The following is an 11,982-nucleotide window of genomic DNA, read 5'->3' on the forward strand; positions in this document are numbered from 1 at the left end:
ATATTGCATATTATATTAGAAATCAGTTTTATTAAAAAGTATCGTATTAAATTTATTTATTCCAAAATTGAATTCTGAAATGACTATTCTTTTCAGCACCATATATGAGTTGAATCTTTTCAAGATGTAATGTTCGTTTAAATTTAGATTTGTTCATTGTTATGAAATACCTACATATGGAAACAACGAGACATTGAGTTTGAAATCTATCTTTCATGATCAAGAAATAAAAATATTATTCTTTTATTTATACAAAATTTTAATTATTATTTGTAACTAATGTGATAATTTTTTTTATATTACAAAGTTCATGGATACATGATAGTATAATGTCCCGTAATGGAAATGATTAGATCAATTCTAAAGAAAGCAAACATCTTATTAGAAGACACCTTTTAAAATTTGTTGATATTATTTTGGAATACACATAGTAAATGTTAATAAAATAAATTTTCTGATTTATACATAATCTACTTATGATCAAACGTTTCATTTTTCTTTCGAAGTAATAGGCTGTTGTGTATATTACGAAGAGATTTTGTAAATTAAATCACACCCCATTTGGATAAAGATATTGATGAAAAAATTATTGTTATCATTCAAATGTGTCAAACACGTATCATGTCACAGAATTGTTTGTGAATGTGGATTCAGACGAATAACTGAATTTTTTAAAAAGTATTTTTTATTAATTTTATTGAATGTGATTTAAAAATATTTTCTTATCATATGTTAAAAAATAATAATATATAACTTCTCGAAAAGTAAATAATTAAATATGTATTAAGGTTGATGGCCGACATCAATACAATAAACACGATAAACATCATGTTATTGTCTTAGGCTAACACGATCTAAAATTTTGATATATGATAGTGATTATTATCCAAAAAAATTAATCGACATGCGTTGTATATAAGAAACTTTTTAAAATTAGTGAAAAAATATTTTTATTTTATTTTTTATAATTGTATTATTTTTTAAAATTTAAATATCTATTTATTTTTCACTAGTTTTTAATAATATCATCTCGTACATCGCACGAGTTAAATACTAGTACTTTGTTAAATCGATAGTGGATTTGGGCCTATTTAAAGTCCAGTGGGCTATTTCTTGCCTCCAAAAGACAATAAATAAATATTTAAAAAATATTAAAAAACAAGTAGATAATTTGGGATATGGTAGGGCCAAGGTTCACATGCAAATCATGAAAATGGTTCCAACAACAAATGTTCTCATCACGTGCCCCATTTATTATTGCAAGTAATTAGGTTTTACCCGGTATTAATTGCAATCACACCGATAATTAAAGACAAAAACTCGTGTGAGACAGTCTCACGGGTCGTATTTTGTAAGACATATTTCTTATTTGGGTCATCAATGAAAAAATATTATTTTTTATGTTAAGAATTTTTTTTTAATATCAGGAGGGTTGACCCGTTTCACAATTAAAGATTCGTGAGACCGTCTCACAAAAGACATATTTATAATTAAATTCAATATCCACCTTTCATTTAATTGTCAAAGCCGTTTTGTTCATGTTATCCATATGGCTAGTGTATTGACCCATTCAATACATGATACATTTGCTAAGTGCATAAATCAAAGTCACTCATTCAACTATGATATATGGACGAGTGACCATGATTCCTCGCTCAACACATAACACATGAGTCATATATTGAGTAAATGAAGACACTACTCATATGAATAATATATATCAAACCTCTGAGGACCATGACTACTTTAACTTGTCTAGAAGCATCAAATTGAAGAATTTCCAAGAGTTGTGTGATAATTGAAATTCCCACCAAACATTGTAATACATCTCCTTTGCTTCTGATATCAACAGAAATGGTACAAGTAGTTCATCATGTTATCTTGATTATGATTACACAAAAAGGGAAGGAATTGCTTACTATGACATTTGATAATCCAACAAAGGAGGACAAAGAACGCTCAATCCAAATGCAAGTTACCCCAATGAAGTGTATAGAATTGCAGCAAGGACCAAAGCAAACGGGAAATGGAATGACATAAATCTAGATACAGGATCTCACAGTCATGCAGACTCGGTGCAAGCATAGTTTCGATAGGTTTAGTAATGTCATAAAGGACAATATGTCATTATTGATAAATAGCTGGAGAGCAACTATCCTTTTACTGATCAAGAATAGAAGAGTTGCAATATGAGCTTTTGTTCCCTCGATTCCGTCGCTTGTTCTTGATTCGAGATAATAAATTGGAGAAAAAATAAGGATCAAAGTTTGGATTCTTCACTGTAATAGAGGCACTAGTAGCCTATGTCCCAACTGATTTGGTGCTGTTGGTCTTGGAAGTTGCTTTCTGTTACTTATGGCCTATCAAATAACTGTAACTTTCAAGATTTCGAGAGATCCTTTAACATGAACATGTAGTAAGCAGCTACTTTCAGACTTGTTGTATCCACACAAACAGCCAACAGAAACGTTCTACAAAGTTGAACAAGAATTGGGATAACAATATATTGAGACTTGTTGCACACAATAGCTTAGCAAAAATTCTTAAAACAAAACATAAATAATAATTATCCTATCCATAAAATTATCACTACGAACAATTTTTTGACTGTGCCTTTTTTTCTCATCAAAGAAACATATTGCATTAATCACAACAAGAAGTCATTAGAAAATAGAATTAATAATAATAATAAAATGAAACCCCCGATTCCAAAAGATATCATCCATAGAAAATAATTGTATACTCCACACACTGGAAGATAAGAGGGCTAGGGTAGATTCAGAATTTCCTAAACAGCTGGGGGTGATTTTTTTTCCATTTATCCAATTCAAATCCCAAGTTGTTATCTTTTCTCTCTCCCTCATCTCTGTTCAAGATGAACAATTCCTGCTCGGATGACCCTAAAAACCCAGCCTCAAACTTCCTCGCACTCCCGCTTTCATCACCACCTTTTAATTTCATCCAAGTCGCCCCATTTTTCAGACAGAAACCCAAATTCCAGTTGTTGCCGGATACTTCCAATGCTGTTCGGCAAGTCCGAAGATCCATCATTTCGACTGTCGACAAATGCATCCAGATGCTGCATCATATCAGTTCGCGAAATGGGTTTCTTGATACTATAATATCCCTTTCTTCTCATCTTCAATGTTCTTTTCAGGTATTATATTTATCCAAATCAAGATTTTGTTGATGGGTTTTGGGGAAATATGAGAAATTTCTGCTGTTTGATCACTGTCGCTATTAGTCAAGTAAAAATACCGATTTTTGTGATTAGGCTACTTCAATTTTGATGAGTAGTTTTATCGTCTTGCAGAGAAGTCGATTCGAGATACATACATTATTTGAGATTCGTCGTTTGTACGTTCGAAATTGTTTTTATTGTCATATGAGACTGACCATTATCAAGTATTTGGGTTTCTTGGAGTAGCTCAGGGCACTTTGTTGGTGGTGTTAAAAGCTCAAGATACACTTGTTTGCTAAAATTCTCCGTTCTCCTTTTACCCTCATAACCCCGTGTTTTGGATTTGGGGTGGGGTGTATTGAGTATCAATGGTTTGGTGCTTTTGGAGGAAAAAAGGCTTTTTAACTTTTCCAGTTTTGGTGAGCAATTTACTTGGTGATGTAAGTGTATGTGTATCTTCTTTCGTAGAATTCTTGGTTCTCTATTTCATTCTTAGTGGTCGTGTAATTTCAGTCTGATCAGCATTAGGATAAGACTTTGGTGACTGGCATCTGAATTTACTTGAAGCTTTGAGATATTAGGGATGCCGAGCCATTAGAGGCTATGGCCCTCTATTCTGGCCAAGAATGTTGACATGCAATTCACCACAGTAGTTTCTTATACGAACTTGAACATTTATATCAGATTTCGCGTAGAAACTGCCGGAAGTTGGATATGCTGTCCAATCAAAATTTTGCAGCCATTTTACCAGGGGATTCAGTTGCAGGAATTGTGGTTGCTAATGGAATTTTGAATTTTTTGAGCATATACAACACTTTGTTGGTGGTCCGGCTTGTTTTGACATGGTTCCCTAATGCCCCACCAGCAGTGGTCAGCCCTCTCAGGTAAATGGACATCATCATATCTTTGAAATGCTTTTGAATGATTTAAATGTAAATACGAGCGCATAACTCCATGTCAAATCTGAAAAATGTTGAAATCAAGACATGTGATTTGTTTCTTTTTCAGCACCATCTGTGATCCGTACTTGAACATATTCCGTGGAATCATTCCACCACTTGGAGGGACTCTGGATCTTTCACCTATATTAGCATTTCTTGTTTTGAATGCTTTCACAAGTACAGCTTCTGCTCTGCCTGCTGAACTTCCGCCCACAGAAGTATCTTCAGCAGACATTACATTTCAGACGACGACGGCGTCTCAGAAGAAATGGACGAGAAGAATTGATGCTAACAAGTCGACAAGATCCACTCCCAACTTTTAATTTTGATTGATGTATCGATCGTCCTATCCTAGATGTAATATATGTCATAATATTTACATGCATGTAATATTCTTGACTTTCTTTTTGAGTCTGGTAAATACATTCTTACTTGGGAATTCGGGATAAAAATTCCAAGGGCTGATGCGAGCACCAATAAGAAAAATAATGTCAACTTGTGTTTATATTTTAGATGCTTAAACAATTTGTGATTGTATATCTATATGTTTTAGATGCTTAACCAATTTGTGATTTTATATTTGAAAGAACAGAAGTAACTCAAAAGATGGAATCAAGAACTAAGTCGGAGCAACTAAAAAAGGTCAAACATAATCAAAGAAAAATATGTTCGCTCGTTATCCACAATTTTATAGGTAGTAACATGGATAAACATGTAATCAAATATCTCCTTTTGGGATTTCACAAGCTTTTGACTATTTCTTTTTCGTTCTGCTTTTGTCAGAAAATCTACAGAGTGGAAGAAATAAAGTCTAACTGTCATTTGACGAGTCAATTTCAGGAAGTGTGCAAACTGAGAGAGGCGAATGGCATAGCAGCACTTCCTCAGGGTCTATGTTCTCCAGTATTGGTGTCATATTCAATCCGATTATCCGCAGGAGTGGATTTGAGTGTCCGTTGACAAATACACTGGTGATCTGCAGAAACAGAATATAGGTCATCCGACAAATTTGGTTAATGATAGCTCGTAAGCAAATCAATACCGAGCTGAAAATAAATAACAATAATTTTGTGAGGAACAAAACATATAGTTGGCTTTGGCAAACACACCTGCCCACAACCGAATATCTTAAGCAGCTTCAACGAGGAGCAATTATCGACTATCAATCCTAGAGCCTCATTTGTAATTCTGCGGCACCATGATATGTCTAAACTCGACAACTTTTTTGAATAATCCGCAAGTGACAAGGCCGTGTTCGATCCAACCTATAATTCATCAATAATCAGATTCAAGTATCAACGGAAAACAACGAAGAAAAGAAGGGGAACAAAAAAACCTAGCTCACAAGGTGCTGACAACGACCATTGACAGGTAATCTGTCGTGACCATGTTTGATATAAAAGCTTATTTGAGTTATATATCTCACATGGTGGCTAAAAATATTACATAAATGTGAGTTATATAACTCACATGGTGGCTAAAAATATTACATAAATGTTGAGTGAAACACAAAGAATACAGCCAGTCACGAAACAACTTTAAATATATGTGTACCAGATAAGTTGTACCTTAGTCACATTGTTCAGCGAGAGTTCCATCAAAGACCCTCCAGAGCTTTGCATAAATGCCGCCATGGCTTCATCACTGGTATGTCAAAATAAGAAGAGTAGATTACTCTTCAGGAAGGATGAGAGAACAAAAGCTACCCAGTACCCACAAGCCTCGATGATTTATAAAATAAATAATAGCAGCAAGTGAATTTTCATTCGCCAAAATTGTCAATACAGTTGTCAGTTGCTAGCTGAATGTTGATATGATCAGGTAAGCTAATGGTCATAATTGAATCAATCCATGTATTACATTATCACAAAACCAACAATCAAGCTCATTAAATTCAATCAAATGTTTGTCGTGCATTGCTTGCATTGGACATGAGGACGGAAGAATCTGGCATGAAGCGAGCAAGAAAATAGAGAGCATTGATAGAAACCTGAATCCATTGCGGCAAAGTTTGAGCTTTTGAATTGATCTACATCCATTGGCAAGATATTCAACTCCTATATCTGTCAAGTTATGCAGATTTGATATGTTCAATGAGCATAAATTGACACAGCTGCTTCCAATGATTTTGAGAGAGGAGTCAGTCAGTTCCCTGTAGCCAAAGAACGGTCAGAAGCTAAACTGACTTAAAATATATCCTATTTTATCTATCTGTCACAGGCAACTCGAATCAACTTACAAGCAATTTGCCAGATCGAGTTCCTTAATACTTTGACCGCATGCTATAATCACTTCACTGATGAATTGATCGGTTACAGTCTGAACATTGGCAACAGATAAAACTTCCATACATCTGAACTTTTTAAAAGAGGGTAGAATCTGCATTGCATCTATTTTTTGGCAGTCATCTATATAGAGCTCTCTTAAATTTGATCCCAGATACTCTGCTATGAAGTTGATACCATCGCAGGTCAAAAGGTTGCACTGACTCAAATTAATAGACCTTAGAGCAGGTGCAGCAACCAGAAGTTCTTTAAGCCCACTATCTGATAATCGACAAGCACCTCTAAGGGATACAGAAGCTAATCTAGAAAAACTGTTTGATGATCGAGTAAATGTATCCCTGAATGCTACATCAAGCATGCATTGACCACAGAGGTCAAGTTTTAGAATCTGCATCCATATGGCATCATCAGTTGCTTGTTTCTCTAATTTAAACAAAAAAAAACTAGCAGTAAGAAAGTAATAACTCTAACATATAATGAATAGCCTTTTTTCTACAGCTCTGAAACAAACCATTAATACCCCAAAGAAGATCAACAAAAACACTTGGACTCTTGGGTTGTAATAGGCTGATCAAGGAAATAGTATAATAAATAGTCTACTCGTACCATCTATGTAGCATGGACACCTTAAAAAATTTCTGAAGTAGGAGACGGATACGACGGACACGGCAAGGACATGCTGCGGACACGTATTGGGAAAAAAAATATTTTTTTTTGGTTTTTTCTTTTTAGATCACTGTTCTGAAGATGTATATTGTATGTATTTACATAAATATGTATATTTCTACCATTTTTAATACTATATATATATATATATATGTTTTTTAATGATTGTCGTATCCTAGCTGTATAGCGTTTTATATTTTTAAAAGTTACTGTACCGCCGTATCTGTATCATATTCGATACAATACCCGTACCCGTATCCATGCAACACAGCGTACCATTAGTCAACCAAATCCTCATCCACTTTCAACACTACCATAGAACATTATTTGTAATGCTAAAAAAATAATAGTCTAACAACTACCATGCACGCATAAATATGATAAGTCAATGCAATTATATACCCAAACAAAAGTTCTAAATATAAAGTTGTGCCTAAAATAGCGAAACATAACTACCTTAAAAAAGCATTTATAAAGTGATTAAGATAAAAGGAAAACAAGAACTGTTACCCTTAAATTTTTGGTCTGGAAATTCCCAAATATGTGCTGAAATTGTGTTTCTGTTAGCCAAGAACTATTCTTTACGCTTATCTCTGTTGGATATCCTTCTACCAGGAGCTTCAGAATATGAACACTCATTCTATTTGCATCACACAACGCGTCGGTCAATCTTCTACGAAGAAAATCAGGAACCAATTCAAGTGACTGTATGCCCTCAGCATTTTGAGCAAGACCTTTCAAGGACAGATCCAGCAGTGAAGGAACAAGGGGCATGGTAATGCTATGGCCCCGATTTTCTTCTGATGGTTTCCACTCAATTGAATCCTGTGCTTCTCTCTTTGAAGTTTTTTGTCTGACCAACTTTAGAGCTTCAGCAAAAGGGCCAGGAATTTTTCCTAATAGTTCATTAGCTTTTATGGGGGCTGACTTCATTTCCTGACTAGATCCATTTCCACCATTTTCAATATTGTAGTTCATGCGAGCAAATCGTCTAGCAGTTTCTCGCAGGACCACGCAATTCGTTGTTACTCTGGGTCTTAATACTTGCTCTTGTCTTACCTCGGTGGCCACTACAGGTATGGCAGGGGATGCTGCTGGCTGCCATGCAATGACTTCAAAATCCTCTCGGGACTCGATAGCTTCCATTGAAAAGTAACTTTTAGGCCACAAATCCAAAAGAAAAGGATGATCGCTGTCAAGTGCTAACCATGAATCATCTATATGTGCCTTTCCCTTTTCCTCCCTAGTATATCTCCCCTCACAACCTGCCACCAAACTGCTTTCACCAACAAAGCAATCCATCTTATACATTTCCAATCCAAGGTTTAAATTTTCTATATTACCACAAGACATCCCGACACCTTTTTGTTCACTGTTTTCTTTACATCCATAGTTAAAACCTACAATTTCCACCTCCTCATCACTATCATCCGATACAATGTCAATGACTTCCACTCTGTTTTCTTTTATCAAGGGCCTTTCTTGAGTAAATTCTTGAACGCCTGTTTCTGTTACATCAACCGATGATCCAAAAACGGGAACATTAAGGTCATAACCCAGAGATTTCTGCTGTTCTGTATTCCCAAAAAGCATATCAAAGTTTACATCGAAATCCCATTCATTGGACAGCGTCAGGCCACCAAAAATCACACGACCAAAGTCTCCAGAAGCTTCATCTTCAAAAAGTCCCTCATTTCTATATGTTTCTGCAGCATCTACTATTCCATTAGTGTTACCTGTAACTGACACCCCATCACTATTATCAATCCCACTGAAGAATCTGCCTTTCTTGAACCCCAAACTCTCGTTAAACCCCTTAACATTTTCATTCACCCTTTTCATCCCAAACAACTTCAAGATAAACTTTATCCTTCCCAATAAAATTAGGAGTGAAAGTTATATCAAAACCCACATAAAAACTTAGGGCTTTTGTTTAAAAAGAAATAATCCATAAAGAATAATCAGAGCTCTTCACATCAGGAAAAAACACATCAGCGATTAAAAAATTTCAGGGCTTCGCCGTAAACCAAAGAACAAAAAGAAAAAGAAAAAATCTATAAAGAATATCAGGGCTCTTGACCTCAAGAGCTTTCATCATCAGAAGCTAAATCAAACCTACGCAAAAAAATTCAAGGCTTTGCCATAAAATCAAAGAAAACACATGTTTAACAACCAAAAAAAAGAAGGGAAAAAAGCCCACTCAATCTCAGACAATAGGGATGATAAAGAAATCAGGAGGGTCATGAAAGAGCCATGGTGAAGATAAAGAGGATTCGAAATGTAACATAGCACTTGATTCTTGAGGGTATTTATGTAATGTGAGAGCGAAGATGTTGCGGCTGCCAATATATATATATGAATGAATAAAGAAATGGGTAGGCGTATGCACAGGGGAATCCGAATTCATTGACGAAGACTTGTGTTCCAGACGAAGCGTAAAAAGCTAAAGCAAATAATTGGGCAAAAGGAGAAACCTTGACTGTACAACTTCCTGTTATGGAAGCTTGGATGGATGACAAGTACAAAGACTATACTAGCATTTTAACGAATTACTAAATAATATTCCAAAACGTAAATAAAAATTCATTTTAACTATCACATTGAAACTTTATCCATTATTCGTTTAGTAGTATTTTATACATACTAAAAGAAAAACCATGTGCTCCTAAGGGTTTTCAAGACTGTTTTCTTTTACTTCAATTTTATCTTCACTAAACATTTTGTAGCTGTTGCTTGTCATCTTCCAAGATTTGGAAATCTTGAGTTCCAACTGGATTTGAGAGTGTCATCGTTTACAAGCTTGTGAATAGTACGAATTTAAAAGTAAATTTAAGTTTTTTTTTTATACAAAATAAAAGTGATACAAGTAAGCAAAAATAATCAACATCCAGCATTTTAAACATATATTCATATAAAACCGTTTCACAAAAAATTAAATTATGATTTAATACGTCGATTAATAACTAACTATACTCATTAAATCAGAACCATACATTAGAACAAGAAGAACATCCCATTCTTCCAAAGTTTCTCGCAACTATCTTCAGCTTAACAAAAAAACTTCAATACAGCCAACAAACGAGAACTATATAGATGCATATTTTCGATGATCACAAACTAACTTTGAATAAGAATACCAAGAACTGCAAGCCAAAATACAATCTACCCATAAAAACATCAAAATATGAACCCATAACCTAATGCGATTATACATGCAACCACAACCTGCAAAACAGGAAATTCTCCTCTATCCAAAGCATCACCACTACTACAAACATCATTAGCACCACTGAAGCATCCAGGCCTGCTAATCTTGGCCACACCTCCCTCCAAAACAAAGCTCTGGTTTGAGTTTCCATTGCTAAACAACACACACCAGAAGTAAGGAGAACTGCCATCCGAGCTGCTAACAGCAGCACCAACTTCTGAGTGATTCTTGCTTTGAAGCATTCCTATGGTCTTACTGTTTTTCATCAGAATTCCCGAAAATGCTTGTAAAGGATCCACATATTCTGACTGGCATGCTAGTATACGGCCAGTAATTGGGGCGAGAGTCGAGGCTTCGACACCACAATTGGGAGCAAACGTTTCCGCAAACTCGGAGTCCGATGGTTTCTTGGCATTTGGCCCACCGACAGAACTACAGTCACCATTGTATGCTTTTATGTATTGGAGGGCAATACAGGCCAGGCCGGGGTTGCTGTACAAGGATGATGATTTGCTAGCTGTTCTATTGTCGTTGATTATAGACACCAGCTCATCAGCAGGATTATCTGTAACTTTATCTGCGTTTCAATGAGAGAATAATCAATCCTGTCCGAGCCCATGAAGGATGACAATGGAAACTATCAGAATAGATAGAAGTTTGATAAATTGGAGACATCCCTATTTCCAAATTTTATGTTCCCCAAACACTAGAGATAACATTTGGATAAATTGCTTATTTTCCAGAGATACTTCAGTTTGGAACTAGACTTTAATGTTATCGAAACAGTGAATTACCGGCGAGATCATCTACTTAAAGAAGTGAAAGCAATAAACCCAGCTTCATACCAACCGCCAAACAACCCCATCACCCACAATCATTCCAAGAATTGGCAGTTCAAGTCATAAACATCGTCGCATGTTCCTATTTTTATCGATGAACGGATCGAATAACCTTGAAATTTTTCAATGGCCAAGTCTTGTGATCCCAACCCGTGATAGAAATAACCAAGAAGAGAAAACAAGATCCTCGTTCGCAGTAGCATAGATAATCAAACAATGTAATGCTTATCCACAGATCTAAATGAAAAAATTTACACGAATGGGAAGAAAGTCCATATTTGACCTCCACCCATTTCTTTACTTAGTTTCTGGCAAATGTAGGAACAATCAAACCAGACAACTATCAGTGTTGTTTAAAATGGAAACTGGGCTACTAAAAAAAACAAAGAAAGATTCGACTCCCTCCACTGAACCTTGATATAGTCGGGCATGCATTGATAAAACTGAAGCAAGATTACTGTTTTTTTTCTAATGAAGAAGAAAAGTAGTACCGTATCAGAAGAAAAACTTACTTCGAACGTCGGCAGAAGCAGTGACGGAGAAAATGGAAAGAAGAAGGAATACGACATTTGCCATTGCCGTTCGAAGCTGAGAAAGTAGAGTTGGAATATTAATCAAGGAATAGTTTGCGTTTCTTTGTTTGTTTATACAAAGCATCGTAATCGTATCTCCTCGAAAGGACGGTTTTGCCCCTAAAAAGTAGTTTTAACTTGGCTTTGTATTTGGTTTGGCATGCCTGGGGGCTTGGGCATGGAAAGAAAAAAAAAAAGAAAAACTTTTGTCGAGACCGAGCACAAAAGGGAAAATTATCTTCGGACACAGGCCAGCCAGGTTGATATATATACGTGCATCTCACAGAACC

General features: G+C 35.5%; 3 protein-coding genes across 3 annotated transcripts; 1 reads left to right on the top strand and 2 right to left on the bottom strand.

Annotated features, from left to right (window-relative positions):
• Window positions 1-2,743: 2,743 nt before the first annotated feature.
• LOC140824990 (ylmG homolog protein 2, chloroplastic) lies at window positions 2,744-4,533 on the top strand. The gene is made up of 3 exons (XM_073186442.1): window positions 2,744-3,157; window positions 3,866-4,065; window positions 4,190-4,533. Exons 1-3 carry the CDS (start codon window positions 2,876-2,878, stop codon window positions 4,443-4,445), a joined length of 738 nt encoding a protein of 245 aa, XP_073042543.1. The 5' UTR covers window positions 2,744-2,875; the 3' UTR covers window positions 4,446-4,533.
• A 198-nt stretch (window positions 4,534-4,731) lies between these two features.
• LOC140824989 (uncharacterized) lies at window positions 4,732-9,581 on the bottom strand. Its single transcript, XM_073186440.1, has 6 exons — window positions 7,584-9,581; window positions 6,362-6,795; window positions 6,113-6,274; window positions 5,691-5,766; window positions 5,232-5,387; window positions 4,732-5,098 (listed from the first exon to the last, which is right to left on the bottom strand). Exons 1-6 carry the CDS (start codon window positions 8,913-8,915, stop codon window positions 4,934-4,936), a joined length of 2,325 nt encoding a protein of 774 aa, XP_073042541.1. The 5' UTR covers window positions 8,916-9,581; the 3' UTR covers window positions 4,732-4,933.
• Window positions 9,582-10,139: 558 nt separating this feature from the next.
• On the bottom strand, window positions 10,140-11,854 carry LOC140824992 (uncharacterized). Its single transcript, XM_073186445.1, has 2 exons — window positions 11,633-11,854; window positions 10,140-10,858 (listed from the first exon to the last, which is right to left on the bottom strand). The coding sequence occupies exons 1-2, from the start codon at window positions 11,775-11,777 to the stop codon at window positions 10,251-10,253; spliced, it is 753 nt and encodes a 250-aa protein (XP_073042546.1). The 5' UTR covers window positions 11,778-11,854; the 3' UTR covers window positions 10,140-10,250.
• Window positions 11,855-11,982: the final 128 nt, after the last annotated feature.

This window comes from Primulina eburnea, chromosome 3 (genome assembly GCF_022965805.1).
Source record: "Primulina eburnea isolate SZY01 chromosome 3, ASM2296580v1, whole genome shotgun sequence".
NCBI lineage: Eukaryota > Viridiplantae > Streptophyta > Magnoliopsida > Lamiales > Gesneriaceae > Primulina > Primulina eburnea.

Coding starts and splice junctions, on each gene's coding strand:
- LOC140824990 (XM_073186442.1), top strand. CDS start 2,876: ATGAACAATTCCTGCTCGGATGACCCTAAAAACCCAGCCTCAAACTTC. Junction 3,158..3,865: donor ATCTTCAATGTTCTTTTCAG/GTATTATATTTA, acceptor CATTTATATCAG/ATTTCGCGTAGAAACTGCCG. Junction 4,066..4,189: donor GCAGTGGTCAGCCCTCTCAG/GTAAATGGACAT, acceptor TTTCTTTTTCAG/CACCATCTGTGATCCGTACT.
- LOC140824989 (XM_073186440.1), bottom strand. CDS start 8,915: ATGAAAAGGGTGAATGAAAATGTTAAGGGGTTTAACGAGAGTTTGGGG. Junction 5,388..5,690: donor CGCTGAACAATGTGACTAAG/GTACAACTTATC, acceptor GATGAATTATAG/GTTGGATCGAACACGGCCTT. Junction 5,099..5,231: donor AGATATTCGGTTGTGGGCAG/GTGTGTTTGCCA, acceptor CTGTTTCTGCAG/ATCACCAGTGTATTTGTCAA.
- LOC140824992 (XM_073186445.1), bottom strand. CDS start 11,777: ATGCTTTGTATAAACAAACAAAGAAACGCAAACTATTCCTTGATTAAT. Junction 10,859..11,632: donor TGCTTCTGCCGACGTTCGAA/GTAAGTTTTTCT, acceptor ATTGAAACGCAG/ATAAAGTTACAGATAATCCT.